Raw genomic sequence first — 14,384 nt, forward strand, 5'->3', positions numbered from 1 at the left:
TATTTGTTGTGTATTGTTGTGTTCCATCATTGTGTATCATGTTCAACTACTTCTGTCTGGTGTTTCGTTGCTCAGCCCTAAACATGACTATTAGTTCATATATTTATTTTCAACAGTCATTAGCCTTAAAGCTGAAGTGTGTATGAAATTTCTTTTATTAGTTACTCGCCCTCATGTCCTTCCAAACCCATATGAACAAACGAACAAACCCATAACACAAATGAAGATATATTTTTAATGAAATCTGAGAGCTTTCTGTCCCTCCATTGACAGCCTACGTAACTAACACTTTCAAGCCCCAGAAAGGTATTAAAGACATCATTAAAGTAATTAATGTGACTCCAGTGGTTTAACCTCAGTTTTATGAAGCAACTTGAGTGCTTTGTTTGTATAAAAAAAAAAACATAATTTACCACTTTAATGATGTCTTTACTACCTTTCTGGGGCTTGAAAGTGGTAGTTGCGTAGGCTGTCAATGGAGAGACACTAAGCTCCCAGATTTCAATAAAAAAGATCCTAAGTTGCGTTCCGAAAATGAACGAAAGTCTTAAGGGTTTGAAACGACATGAGGGTGAGTAATTAATGACAGAATTTTTATTTTTGGATGAACTAACCCTTTAAAGTACTGTCTCCTACCCTCACTAAATAATAAATTACTTCAAGTAAGCTCTTTGTTGATTTCCACCTTCCACACTGCTGTTGACTCAAACCAGGGTGTGAGTTGGAGGCGGGACTATCCGTTTGTCTGGCCAATAAAAGATGAGTGTTCAGGAAACCTGTATGCGAACAATCATTATTTTTGACAGTGCCTTTGATTGTGCTAGTGGAACAGAAATTACACACATCAGCTTTAATTTAACCAAAAGGCTAGGCCAGGCTTATAGTCTGTCTTATAGTAAACATGACCTTGGTGAACATTTGCAGACATTCCACTATGTAGTGTGCATTTGTGTAATTTTCATGTTGAATAAAGGTCCAGAAGCAGCCTCACCCTGCAGGCAGATAAAACAGTTATAATCAAAACTAAAAATAATATGGCAACTCTAAATATAGTATCAAAAATACTAGTGCATCTTATATATGTCAGAAGAGAACACTCAACATTCTCAGATTTGAAACTCTTAGGAAAGTAGACAATCACTCATTTATCCTAAGGTGGTTGGAACTTGATCTGAGGGTCTCAAGGGTGCAATCTCTGTCTCGAATAACAAATAGCGTGTCTGTGCTCACTTTGCCGTCTTTTTGTCTAACAACCATCAATGCCCAGAAGGCAACTTAGAGAAAGCACAAAGGCGGAAACTTGTCATGGACACCATCACTTATCACAGGTGTTCCCCTTACTAAAGAAACCATATCACATGTTACGTAAGGCTTACCTGTGGGAGACACTAAACTCTCAATGAGTGTTGACGCATGTGCTGGAACTCCGTGAGCTTTTGCGGCCTGAGCGAGGAGTAACGGACAGAGCCTGAAGGCAGTAGGTGGTTTTCGGACGTAGCGACTCAATCACAAGCTCCTTGGAGCAACTGTCTGTTTCATGAACTTCCTGTTTGGGAAAGATGATTTTTGTGAAGGTTTAGCATGCTGAATTTGAGGAGTTTGGAGTAATTCATAATAATCATAATATTAACTGGGCAGTCGGCCAGAAAATGTCCAGGTTGGAAATAGGCTAAATGAAGCACAATTTGCTCTGCACATGTTAATCTTCCTATGCAGATTTTTTTTTTTGCTACAATGTAAAAACAACAACAACAACAAAAACCCCAGGTAATTTAACTAATTCCCATCATTTGTTCTATCAGAATATTAAATAGTTGTTTCTTCTGTTGAACACAAAAGATATTTTGAAGAACTAAAACATTTGATGATCATTCTATTTTGAAAAAAAAATACTCTGAGACATTTCCTAAAATATGTTCCACAGAAGAAAGAAAGTCATACAGCAAATCAGACAAAGTAACTGGCAATACTGTTTAATATTCAATATTATTTTTGTATTTTTTATTGAACTGAAGTTGCGTATATAATCTGAACAACACCACTCTTGACTGTGTGATATGTTTAAATCTATAATGTCTTACCTCTTCTACGCCATTGTGCATTAAGTATATTCTGAAAGTCAGTTTCTGTAGTTTTGTCACTCGTATTCTGCCCTTCTGTCCTCGCAGTGGTGTCCTCGGAGGTCGGATCTGTACTTTAATGGTCTGTCCTGTCACAGTCAGCTTTATCTGGGGTGGGCTGAAACTGGCTGTAATTGAGAGAAAGTTATTAGGTGAGGACTCGAGGTAATGTTATGCCATTGCCATCACAAAGGTCTTAGTGTAATCTTCGATTGGCACCTCTATTCCAACATCAACCAAATTACCTGTATAGAAGATCATTTCAGATATAGACAAATTTATAAACTAGAATTATAAATAAAACAATGTAGTATACTCACTTTCCCACTGAGGATAAAACCTGTGGCTAAGGACCCATGATGAGAAGCCCTCAGGGGAGAGGGAACGGACCCGGGCATAGTACCATTCTCTGGGATCTGATGTCGCCTGGCTCAGGTCACACTCCAGCTTGTGGATTTTTTGACAGTGATCAGAATTAGTCCACTCCTTGTCTCCGTATCTAAAATCAAGAGAGGTCACCAATATGAAAAGGTCCATTGCTACAAAAATGTGAGGATTCATCATACCATTTATCTTAAGTTAAAGTTGCAAACATAATTTAAATTTTTGACAAGAAAGTTGTGCACGCTTACATTTTATACTGAACAGAATAGTTCAGGTTTTTGGCAGCTTGTTTTGGATGTTTCCAGTGCAAGACATTTCTGAAGTCCAAAGAATGGAATTGTACTTCGAGGGGAGCCATATCATCCTGCTGAGAAGGACTACCTTAAAGACAGTAAAGTGGAACTTCACATGGATGGTTCATTGTTTTCATGCAGGCTGCCAATGACTTCATTTGTACCAAGCTTGATTTGAAGCTAAAGAATTGTTAGTATAAAAAGTTTGCAGGTAATATTAAAAGCGCTCAATTACAGTGCAAGAGACAAGCTATTGAACTTACATTCTGCCCAACAGAGAAGGGACATCACTAAAACAAGGTCCAGCCATTGAGGTCCAGTCAGGGCAAACATGATGAAAGGCATTTTGGCTGTTCATCTCTGAGACCTTTAAACCTCACAATTTCCTCTTTTTTTTTTTTTTGCTTACGTCACATACATTTTCTGTACAGTGTCATCCTGTACAGTGCATATTATTACCTTATATTGGTAACACTTTACAATAAGGTTCATTAGTTAACATTAGTTAATGTATTAACTTACATGAACTAACCATGAGCAATACATGTGTTACTGCATTTGTTTATCTTTGTTAAGGTTATTTAATAAAAACACAGCGGTTCATTGTTAGTTCATGTTAGTTCACAGTGCATTAACTAATGTTAACAACCTTTTAATAAAGTATTAGTAAATGTTGAAATTAACATTAACTAAGATTAATAAATGCTGTATAAGTGTAGTTCATTATTAGTTCATGCTAACTAATGTTGTAAACTAATGTTAACTAATGAACCTTATTGTAAAGTGTTGCCATTATATTTTTTTTTCTTGAATCAATGATGTCTAAATACTTCAATATGTACAATAAATGAATATCTTTTGTAAATAATATTCAATATTAGATGTTATCATGATGAGAGTTGTTCATTGATCAAATATGTTTTATGACGATCCAAAGCCATAACAATACATTCACAAAACTATTGTATTAGGAAAAAAAAGTTTCATTTCATTTTAAATAGTTCCTCTGTAAGGATGTGGACAAAATGCTGAAGTCATATTAAAGCAATACTGAAAGCATGAGTTGACTGGAAACAAAAATAGTGGTTTTATCTTGTGCTTATACATCACAGCACTGGTTCTTTCACACCTGTTCACAGTGCAGCTCTTAATAGGAAAGGGAAATACATGCACTATAAATTTAATAAGATCAGATACCAAGACAAGATCAGCTGATACCTACATTATTTTTTGGAAACGGAGTAACCACATTTCCTCTTTCATGTATGGTTTGAAATATATCTACCTGCTTGTACGACCTATCTAAGACCCTGACCTTTCACTGCAGTTCCCTAGCCTTTGTTTTTTTCACTTCACTTTTATTTTTTAAAGGGCATTTGCATGTCTGATATGACGAAGTGTCACGTATTACCAGCTAAATACCACATTTTACCTGTTGCCATTTTGCAATGGAGGGTATTTATGTATTTCCACTGAAATTAGAGTTTGACAGTGGAACATTATGTAAATTGGTATGTAATTCCATGTTTGTTAATTTCAATGAAATGTAAATGTTATAGTTTAAACTTATATTCAAAGCTAATCTAAAATATATATTAACTTTAAATGTAAATAATGCTGTCAAAAGGATTAATCACGTTTAATTGCATCTAAGATAAATGTTTTGTTTAAATAATATATGTGCATAAACATACATTAATATATTTTTTTGAGAATTATATACACACACACACACATATAGAAATAACACACACACACACACACACACACACACACACACACACACACACACACACACACACACACACACACACACACACACACACACACACACGCACACACACACACACGCACACAAACACACACATATATATATATATACAGGTCCTTCTCAAAAAATTATGCATATATCAAATGCATATTGTGATAAAGTTCATTATTTTCCATAATGTAATGATAAAAATTAAACTTTCATATATTTTAGATTCATTGCACAACAACTGAAATATTTCAGGTCTTTTATTGTTTTAATACTGATGATTTTGGCATACAGCTCATGAAAACCCAAAATTCCTATCTCAAAAAATTAGCATATCATGAAAAGGGTCTCTAAACGAGCTATTAACCTAATCATCTGAATCAACTAATTAACTCTAAACACCTGCAAAAGATTCCTGAGGCTTTTAAAAACTCCCAGCCTGTTTCATTACTCAAAACCGCAATCATGGGTAAGACTGCCGACCTGACTGCTGTCCAGAAGGCCATCATTGACACCCTCAAGCAAGAGGGTAAGACACAGAAAGAAATTTCTGAACAAATAGGCTGTTCCCAGAGCGCTGTATCAAGGCACCTCAGTGGGAAGTCTGTGGGAAGGATAAAATGAGGCAAAAAACGCTGCACAACGAGAAGAGGTGACCGGACCCTGAGGAAGATTGTCGAGAAGGACCGATTCCAGACCTTGGGGGACCTGCGGAAGCAGTGGACTGAGTCTGGAGTAGAAACATCCAGACCCACCGTGCACAGGCGTGTGCAGGAAATGGGCTACAGGTGCCGCATACCCCAGGTCAAGCCACTTTTGAACCAGAAACAGCGGCAGAAGCGCCTGACCTGGGCTACAGAGAAGCAGCACTGGACTGTTGCTCAGTGGTCCAAAGTACTTTTTTCGGATGAAAGCAAATTTTGCATGTCATTCGGAAATCAAGGTGCCAGAGTCTGGAGGAAGACTGGGGTCCGTCAGTGATGGTCTGGGGTGCCATGTCAGCTGCTGGTGTTGGTCCACTGTGTTTTATCAAGGGCAGGGTCAATGCAGCTAGCTATCAGGAGATTTTGGAGCACTTCATGTTTCCATCTGCTGAAAAGCTTTATGGAGATGAAGATTTCATTTTTCAGCATGACCTGGAACCTGCTCACAGTGCCAAAACCACTGGTAAATGGTTTACTGACCATGGTATTACTGTGCTCAATTGGCCTGCCAACTCTCCTGACCTGAACCCCATAGAGAATCTGGTGGATATTGTGAAGAGAAAGTTGAGAGACGCAAGACCCAACACTCTGGATGAGCTTAAAGCCGCTATCGAAGCATCCTGGGCCTCCATAACACCTCAGCAGTGCCACAGGCTGATTGCCTCCATGCCACGCCGCATTGAAGCAGTCATTTCTGCAAAAGGATTCCCGACCAAGTATTGAGTGCATAACTGAACATAATTATTTGAAGGTTGACTTTTTTATTATTATTAAAAACACTTCTTTTATTGGTCGGATGAAATATGCTAATTTTTTGAGATAGGAATTTTGGGTTTCCATGAGCTGTATGCCAAAATCATCAGTATTAAAATAATAAAAGACCTTAAATATTTCAGTTGGTGTGCAATGAATCTAAAATATATGAGAGTTAAATTTTTATCATTACATCATGGAAAATAATAAACTTTATCACAATATGCTAATTTTTTGAGAAGGACCTGTATAAACAAGTTACTAGTAAGCTTTAATATGTTGGTCCCAAATCAAAATAAGTGTACTTCTTTAAGGCACAAAAAAAAAGATTATTAAAGTATAATGATTTAACCTGTTACATGTCACCTCCCTTTTGAGCATACATGTGAACTTAAATTGTAATTCATGAAATACAGACCTCCAAAAATGAAAGTGTGAAAAGGTACTAGACATTTAAGTTTGCTGTGAAGCAAATGCCCTGATCTAAACATTTTTATTTTAAAGAAAATATATATTTTACAAAATAATTTGGAACCTAAAATTGTTAGAAAAGCATGCCAAGTTTCCCACTGCCGGGAATTGACAGTTAACAAGACATGATAACAAAGCACACCTTTTATGTCTGGGTGTATTAGGGAACATTGACATTAATGTTTTTATTACACTTAAGTGGCATTTCATTTTATTTATTTTGCAGGCGCAGATAACAAGATTTGAAATACAAGAGTACATTCAATACAACTTCAACATTTCTTTTGTTTCAAAGGTGAAGAAATGTTGAAAGTTTATATAATTTAATAATTTAGATTAAAGCACTAACTGACCATCAGAACACAAATATGCTCAAATAACATACACCTTGCTATATGATACTACTCTTTAATCGAGACTGAGGTAACATTTGCCTTCAGATGTCATGTGTCTTTCAGCTCCTGTATATATGCCCACCATGTGCTCATTCACTGATGGGCTTCCAGATGGGAAGGGTCAAGACTCTTTTTGTTGGTCTATCAAACTACCTTTGACCCAGTTGCCATGATGGTTTCATTATCATTGTGTTCAGACGACCCTGCCCCACACTGTTGTTCTCCCCATTTTCCTCCATCAGATTTACCCCCCTCTCTGGTGTACTCACAGTGAGCACTTATAGGCTTCCCTTGACATCATTTCCCAGGAACAACAAAGGCTACTGTATGTCCCCTCGCCTTTAGTTAAAGAAATCTCAAAAGAACTGGCAAAAAATTATTTGTACACTGCTTTTGAGTCACTGCATTTTGAGGAATTACTGCAGAAATGTGCTATCTTGTGTCTCACTTTAGTGTCATGTGTTACCAGTTACTTCCCTAAACCGTAATTCAAAAATGCAAGTTCACAAAGTTAAAAATATCGTGCATGAATCATATTGAAGCAATCTGGTTACCATTTTATTCATTCACACTTTCACTTTTATGATTTACATTTACCATATGGACAAATAAACAAACAAAAGAGTGAACGTAAGCACATCTCTTTATCTGCATGCATTTATCAACCATGTATGTAGGAACAAGTGATTTTCAAATAAATTTATGTAATTTATTAAAATAGTGCGCTATATTTGCATTAACATCCTTTGCATCTCTGCATATCCTCCCTTCTTTATTAAAATGCATGTGTTTTTTTCCCATGAATAATGAATGTGCAGATAATAAAAGGCTTTCGCAGTGCTTGACATTCAGATTTTTTTGTGTGCTTGAACTTCCTTGTTCTATGCCCTTTTACACTGACTGACACATGCGGTGTTGACAAATCGCTAAAAGATTGAATATATAGTATCAAAAGTGTCTCTCAAAAAATCCTGCATGACTTTAGGGCTCGAGGACACACCAGATATTAAACTGAGCAAATGGTTTTAGTTAAGATTTGAGTTGAGTACTGATTGTCGACCATGTGTATATTGAGTTAAGTTTGTCCATCTTCATCAAAGTCTGCAATTAAAACATATAGTTTTCGGTCAGATTGTGCTGTGATGACTAATTAAATGTCTTCAGGTGTGTCCAGATGCAGTTTAGAATTAAATTGATGTCATTGGCTGTAGAAGTTCAGCTCGCATTGTAATTTGATCAGATTGTTAGCTTAGTAAAAGAGAAAAGATTTTAGTCACAATGACTTGAAATAGAAATGTAATTGAGTAAAAGCACAGTCTTCGGTTTCAATAGAACTTGAGTAAATTACTTAGTTCTTTAAAATAATAAGCATGAAGTATCACTCAAGTATTTACACCCCTGCTGTTTAGTCTCATTTGGATCTGCTTTACTTTTACATTAAACTTACACTACCATTAAAACGTTTTTTTAAAAGAAATTTTAGACTTTTATTCAACAAGAACGCATAAAATTGATAATTAAAAATAGAAATAAATGTGGTTCTTTTACACTTTTAATCTATCATGAATCCTGAAATTAAATCCTTTTAACATTTATAATAATAAGAAATGTTTATTTAGCAGAAAATCAGCATATTAGAATGATTTCTGAAGGATCATGTGACACTGAAGACTGGAGTAATGATGCTGAAAATTCAGCTTTGCCATCACAGGAATAAATTACAGTTTATAATATGTTTAAATAGAAAGCAGTTCTTTTAAATTGTAATACTTTATCATGTTTTTATTGTATTATTGATCAAATAAATGCAGCCTTGGTGCAGCATAGCAGACTTTAATTTTTTTTTAATCTTACAAACTCCAACTTTTGAATGTTAGTGTATGTGTCAAATACTTAAGTTTCTCACCAGGTCCATGAAAGCTCCGAAACAGCCTGCTGAATATCCATGTAATCATTGTTGACAATTACATATTCCAACAATGCCAGTAATCTCTTTTAGTTCCTATCTGCATTAACATAATGCTACATTTGTAATAATATTTATTTTTCAAGAGGAGACCGTTTAAAGAAAATAAACACTACTACTCTATAGCCCATGGAGGGCAGTCTAAGCCAAAAGCAACATCCCACTGAGCAAGTGTTTCTGCATGCTATCAAGCAACTTGGGCAGATGCTGGTATTTCAAGCAGGCTACAAATTATGAACGTACAGATCCATTTGTATTTGGATCTTAAATAATATTAAAAGGACGTCTAAACAAATAAGTTCTGGACACAAAACTGCTGGCTCAAATAGAGTGATTTAGAGCAAGGCCTTCTGGAAGAAAGCATTGAGCCGTTCTGCCTGAGAGGTGAAAGCACAATGAGTTCTCTCACAAGAACCATTGATAAGAATGATACAGTCAGCTGGTTTAGTCACACAAGTCACATGTTTACAGAATGGCATGTGTGGGTAGGATAAGGAAGTACAGTAAGTGTCTTTTTGTTCAGAATGAACAATCTCTTACTATAGTGTATTTTTTTGTGCAGTACCTGACAAGCAGTATGCCTATATTTTTGTTCAGTGCAATTATGGAGTTTTTTTTCAGTGCAATTATGGAGTGCATTTATGGAATATGCCCAAACTTTCTTATTTGATTACAACAATAGCAGATAGTATGCATCATAAAAAGTTTCAGCAAAAACATGTTACAGATGCATGAAGATGAAAAGAGCTAGAAAGAACTTTGTGACCACAAAAAAGTGAGGGAAAAAACACGAAAATGTAAAATGGACAATTGTGTGCTCTATAATTAGTAGCCAATACTAATTACAATCATTTAAATGGAATCACAATTTTTCTTGAAAGCAGCTTTACTCAAGTTAATGCTGTTTTCTATTCAGAAAACAAACAAACAAACAAACAAACAAACAAACAAACAAACATAACTGCATTTCAAATAAACCCTTTTCATATAGTCTAGCTAGAGGCAAGGTATTCCTTAGTGACATTAGCTAAGAAAATTAAAAAGGTATTTTAAAACGTACCATTTTAAGTAAAGGATAAATAAGTTTGTGCATAAAACAGGCAACACTTAATTGCTGGTCAAAGTGTAGTTGTTGCTCACAGCAGAAGATCTCAATCATGTAACGTTAGCCTACATCTCACAAGTTTCACAAAAATGCGGTCTTTTGAGTAGAATCTTTTCAATGAATCAATTGAGTTTGTTACCAAAAAACGAGAATCGAAAGTGAGCATTTGGGTTGAACCGAACAATTGACTGTTAGTGCGAAAGTTACTGACAGGAATGTTACAAATAAAACGTCCCTAATGTGTTTACAACTTTAGTGTACGACAGTTTTGTGTCATAACTATGGCTTTATTTGAACGACAGTGACCACGTGGAAAACTAATACGCCACGATGTAAAAGGATGGTTGATCTAGTAGTAGTAGCTTGAGTCGGATTTTTTTTTAACCTTAAGTTGATTCTTTGAATCGAGCTGTTCAAAAGAACCGATTAGCGGAAATGATTCTGACTTTACACCACCATAAAGCACAGGACAAAACAGCCCCCGGAAACAGCCCTACGCAGAAGATGATTGGTGAATTTTGACAGTGACGTCATATAGGCGCGCTTTGTTTGGAACGTCAGCTCTTTGGCGGGATTCACGCGCAGGAAGAGACAAGCAGCGATTGTTTTAAAGTGTGAGTTTGTTTTGTAGTAAATATGTGTTTTTCGTAAAGACACATGAAAATATTGGCATGCACGTATTTTAACGTTAAATACGCATGAGGACTTTGACTGCTGGCAGACTATGGACTGTGTTAGCTGGTTAACTTAGCGTGAATCAAGTTATAATTCATTATTTAAGTAACGTTAAATTATTGTTGCAGTGACATGCGAGCTGTAACGTTACTGTAATGTGGGTCTGTTTCTGTGTATGTATTGATCGTCAACCTCTTTTCTCATTGAATTGCTATAGGTCTAACGTTATTAATAATTTCATATTGATCAGATCATAATGTTTTTAAAACATGTCACATTATCCAGTTTTGTAATCTTATTGTTAACACTGTGTCCAGAATTGCAATGCAGTTTCCAGGCAGAAGAAAGAAGGTGATCGGCAGCTCTCAGAATGATCTGTATGATCACTGTCTTCAGTTCTACGGACAGCCTCCGCTGGACAACATCTCTCTCACCGAGTTTGAAACCTTGGCAGTGGAGAGGTTGAAATGTGAGTCATCTGCATGGGACAGGTGTTTTTAAATGAGAACTATTTTAATATTCTTCTAATATATTTATATAATTAATTAAGTGCTCAAGACTGTGGAAAATCTTGGTGTGAGCTATGTGAAAACTTCAGACCAGTACAAGAAGAAATTGGAAACTGAATTTAAAAGTCTAAACTTCCCAATCAGGACGGAATTGGTGAGGACATTCTTCATATACACTTCTATTTATTTATTTATTTATTTATTTATTTACTCACTTACTTGCCTACGGGGATGCAGTGGTGCTGAGATTTTGTGGTGCTTTGTTTAATGTTTATTGCATACATTTTATTTTGCAACACTACACGGACACGGGACATTCAGCACTTGTGTGTGCCAGCCGAATTAATACATTTTGTTAAAAATATTTTTCTTCTTTACAGGCATTACTTCATTGATGTTGGATTTTAATGAGTCTATAATGAAACTATCCCACACCCAATACAATGTTACACCTCCTCAAATTAAGAAGAGGGAATATATTTTCATTTTATGATGCTTTGGTCATTAGTCATAGAAAAATTATTAATTTTAAGATTACTTTGTCTTTGAATTCTTTTTTAACGCAAACTCTTTTTAAATGAGTGCACTCCATGTATTTTATATCCCCCTCTCAACAATCTGTCCTAATAACCCAGGCTGACCAAAAGGTTCAAGGAGGACCATCTGAATATGAGAAAAGAAGAAAAGACCATATCTCACATTTCATTCTACGCTTGGCTTATTGCCAGACGTAAGTATTCTTAATTTAGGAGGTACTGATACAGACAAACAAAAATTAAAATGGCCAATTATCTTAATTTTGTATTTTTGTATCTTATTTACTCTAATCTGTCTTTGTTAGTGTGCTAAATTGAATGCTATGAATATGTGTATAGGCATTAATAATCTTAAGACAAGCCGATTTGGCCAAGTATAGTTCTCTGCAGGACATTAATGGGATTTACCAGATCGGTGCGCAAAGCCAAAATGGAGGGGCATTTTCAACCTCGTTACCTGATTTCCTCACGTCACAGTGACAGTTGTTTAGGGATGGGGTCAGGTAAGGGGCATAATTTTCTTTGCATGATATAGAAACACCCACAAGCTTGAAAACACCCACAAATTTAGAAAAGCCCACTTTTGTTCTGTAGAGACCTCATACTCAATTAGGCCGCGATCCAAGGATTTTGTCGCAGGTAAATCTGTCAGCAGCAAAATCAGTCCAAAAGTTGTGTAGTGGGAGTTTGCCTTTAGTTAAAGCTAAACATAATGGCTTCAACTATGCTGGGGTTTACTCCCGAGCCCTATTCATTTAAAATGTATATATTGAAGATCATGTATAGACAAATTTTGAAATGAACATTAATTAAAGTATAAAGTAAGCCTTATACTTTTATTTAATTCTAGGGAGGACCTCAGGCGATGGTTTATCCAACAGGAAATGGATCTTTTCCGTTACCGGTTCAATGACCTTTCTTCAAATTACAAGACTGACTTTTTGCATAAAAATAATTTGAAGTACGAGACGGTGAGGCTATTTTACATATTAATCTCACTGTTGAAACCTCACCAATGCCTTTTCCTTGACTTGAATTGTTCATTTAAAGGGTTAGTTCATCCAAAAACAAACGTTAATTGATATTAAAAGCCTTAATCTGTTCATCATATAAAGCGATCGTGTTTCTTCAGACAATTTGAACTAAACTGCTCAATTCATATGGATTAGTTTTATGATCTCTCTATTGGCTTTTTGAAATGACAAAGTGGTAGTTGTGTGGACTGTCAACGGAGGGACAGACATTTTTCAGATTTCATTAAAATATCTTCATTTGTCTTTTGAAAATGAATGAAAGTCTCATTGGTTTGGAATGACATGAGGGTGAGTAAATGATTTATATTTGGGTGAGCTAACCCTTTAATTTAGATTACAAAAATATAAACCTGAAAAGTAATTACTATAACTATATCTATTCTTAATCTTTTTATTTCTTTCTTTTTTTTCTTTTTTTTTACCATTGTTTGCAGTGTGTATTTTTACAGACACAATATATAGTTATTTCTCTCATCTGGACTGTAGGTGTTTCTGATTCAGAATTCTTGTGATTCTCCAGCTTCCCAACATATTACTGACAGATCACTTCCTTCTGTCTTGCAACTGAAACATGGGAATTGTTTAGTACACGTCCCTGCTAAAACCTTGATTTAACTTTCTAATTTGAAAGATTCCATCATGATCATTGATGTTTTAGACCTGTACAGGGCCCAGTGGAAGTTAAATGTGTTTTCACATACAGTCCTGTAGGGGGCAGTTGTTCTACACTTAAAATATCACTCATCTCCTAATATGATTTCAGAGCGGTGCCTAAATGCTTGTTTTGTAGCTGTAAATAAACGCTAATGCCATTATGTCACTGAATAAATGCTAAATTATATGTTTTGTCATAACCTTTTTACATGATAATTCCATGATCTGTTTTCCTTCAAGTTGATTTCTGAATTGTGGTGATAAATGCTTTTTTCTTCGCCGAATGTTGTCCTTGCTTTATCTCTTTTAGTTTCTTGAAACTAAATGTCGGTCAACTGTGCTATATATATTTTTTTCCTTTCACTTAACAGGTTAGTGCAGAGGAAAAGACAAGCTTAAAAGACAAGCTCATCAACTCCAGTTATGGATTAAGTGGAATCACAGTGGAAGAATATGATTTCTTCAAAGTAAGATAATTATAACTTTCTAATTATAAAAGTGGTACAGAGTTATGAAAAGCCATTTCATGCTGAGTCTCTGAAACTTTGTAAAAGAGGACATGCTGAAAGATCCACTTCAAATCATTAAAGTTTATAATGCATGTTCTATGGGTTATAAGTGTTTGTCTAACATTATTAATTGACCTGCCTGTAAATCTTTTGAAGTAAGCATAAGATGTAACACTTCAATATTACGGATGTGCAATAGATTTAAAATATCTGTAAATAACAAAGTATTTTTCTGTGTCAAAGGTCCCATTTCAGGATGCCCTGGATTTAGTGCGCACAAGGAAAGTCTACTTGCTGGCTGGCAATGCTTATATTCCCCACAATGAAATTGTCACGATTGTTCTGAATGACTTCCGCACAAGACTGTCCAAAGCCCTTGCGGTAAGTAACTTGGTTATTTTGAGTCCAATGTTATCGATGCTTCTTAAATGGTGCGTGCAATGACACACTGAGGAATTAAGTGATGTATATACCGGTAGTCACAAAATTGAGACCTTTCCCACACCAATCAGTGATC

General features: G+C 35.6%; 2 protein-coding genes across 5 annotated transcripts in view; one reads left to right on the forward strand and one right to left on the reverse strand.

Moving 5' to 3' along the window:
• Positions 1–140: 140 nt before the first annotated feature.
• Positions 141–3,142, reverse strand: il22ra2 (interleukin 22 receptor, alpha 2). The gene is made up of 6 exons (XM_077237125.1): positions 3,061–3,142; positions 2,753–2,885; positions 2,441–2,619; positions 2,082–2,248; positions 1,377–1,546; positions 141–992 (listed from the first exon to the last, which is right to left on the reverse strand). Exons 1-5 carry the CDS (start codon positions 3,140–3,142, stop codon positions 1,397–1,399), a joined length of 711 nt encoding a protein of 236 aa, XP_077093240.1. The 3' UTR covers positions 141–992; positions 1,377–1,396.
• A 7,320-nt stretch (positions 3,143–10,462) lies between these two features.
• Positions 10,463–14,384, forward strand: part of prim2 (DNA primase subunit 2) — an 80,888-nt gene continuing 76,966 nt past the window's right edge. For 2 of the 4 annotated variants that reach the window (XM_077237129.1, XM_077237132.1), the window contains exons 1-7: positions 10,464–10,564; positions 10,943–11,094; positions 11,176–11,288; positions 11,770–11,864; positions 12,521–12,641; positions 13,730–13,825; positions 14,111–14,248. In XM_077237129.1, the coding sequence (XP_077093244.1) occupies positions 10,950–11,094; positions 11,176–11,288; positions 11,770–11,864; positions 12,521–12,641; positions 13,730–13,825; positions 14,111–14,248 (708 nt within the window). In that variant the 5' untranslated portion in view covers positions 10,464–10,564; positions 10,943–10,949. Of the gene's footprint in view, positions 10,799–10,942; positions 11,095–11,175; positions 11,289–11,769; positions 11,865–12,520; positions 12,642–13,729; positions 13,826–14,110; positions 14,249–14,384 lie in introns of all 4 variants that reach the window. The other 2 variants (XM_077237131.1, XM_077237130.1) reach the window with 2 other exon arrangements.

This window comes from Siphateles boraxobius, unplaced genomic scaffold (genome assembly GCF_051911475.1).
Source record: "Siphateles boraxobius isolate OS27281-9 unplaced genomic scaffold, OSU_SipBor_1 20, whole genome shotgun sequence".
Taxonomy (NCBI): Eukaryota; Metazoa; Chordata; class Actinopteri; order Cypriniformes; family Leuciscidae; genus Siphateles; species Siphateles boraxobius.

Bases quoted from the DNA above. Each gene is read 5' to 3' on its own strand.
- il22ra2 (XM_077237125.1), bottom strand. From the start codon at position 3,142: ATGCCTTTCATCATGTTTGCCCTGACTGGACCTCAATGGCTGGACCTT. The intron at 2,886-3,060 runs GTAAGTTCAATA...ACTGTCTTTAAG, and splicing joins CCTTCTCTGTTGGGCAGAAT to GTAGTCCTTCTCAGCAGGAT. The intron at 1,547-2,081 runs GTAAGACATTAT...TTTCCCAAACAG, and splicing joins TGCACAATGGCGTAGAAGAG to GAAGTTCATGAAACAGACAG.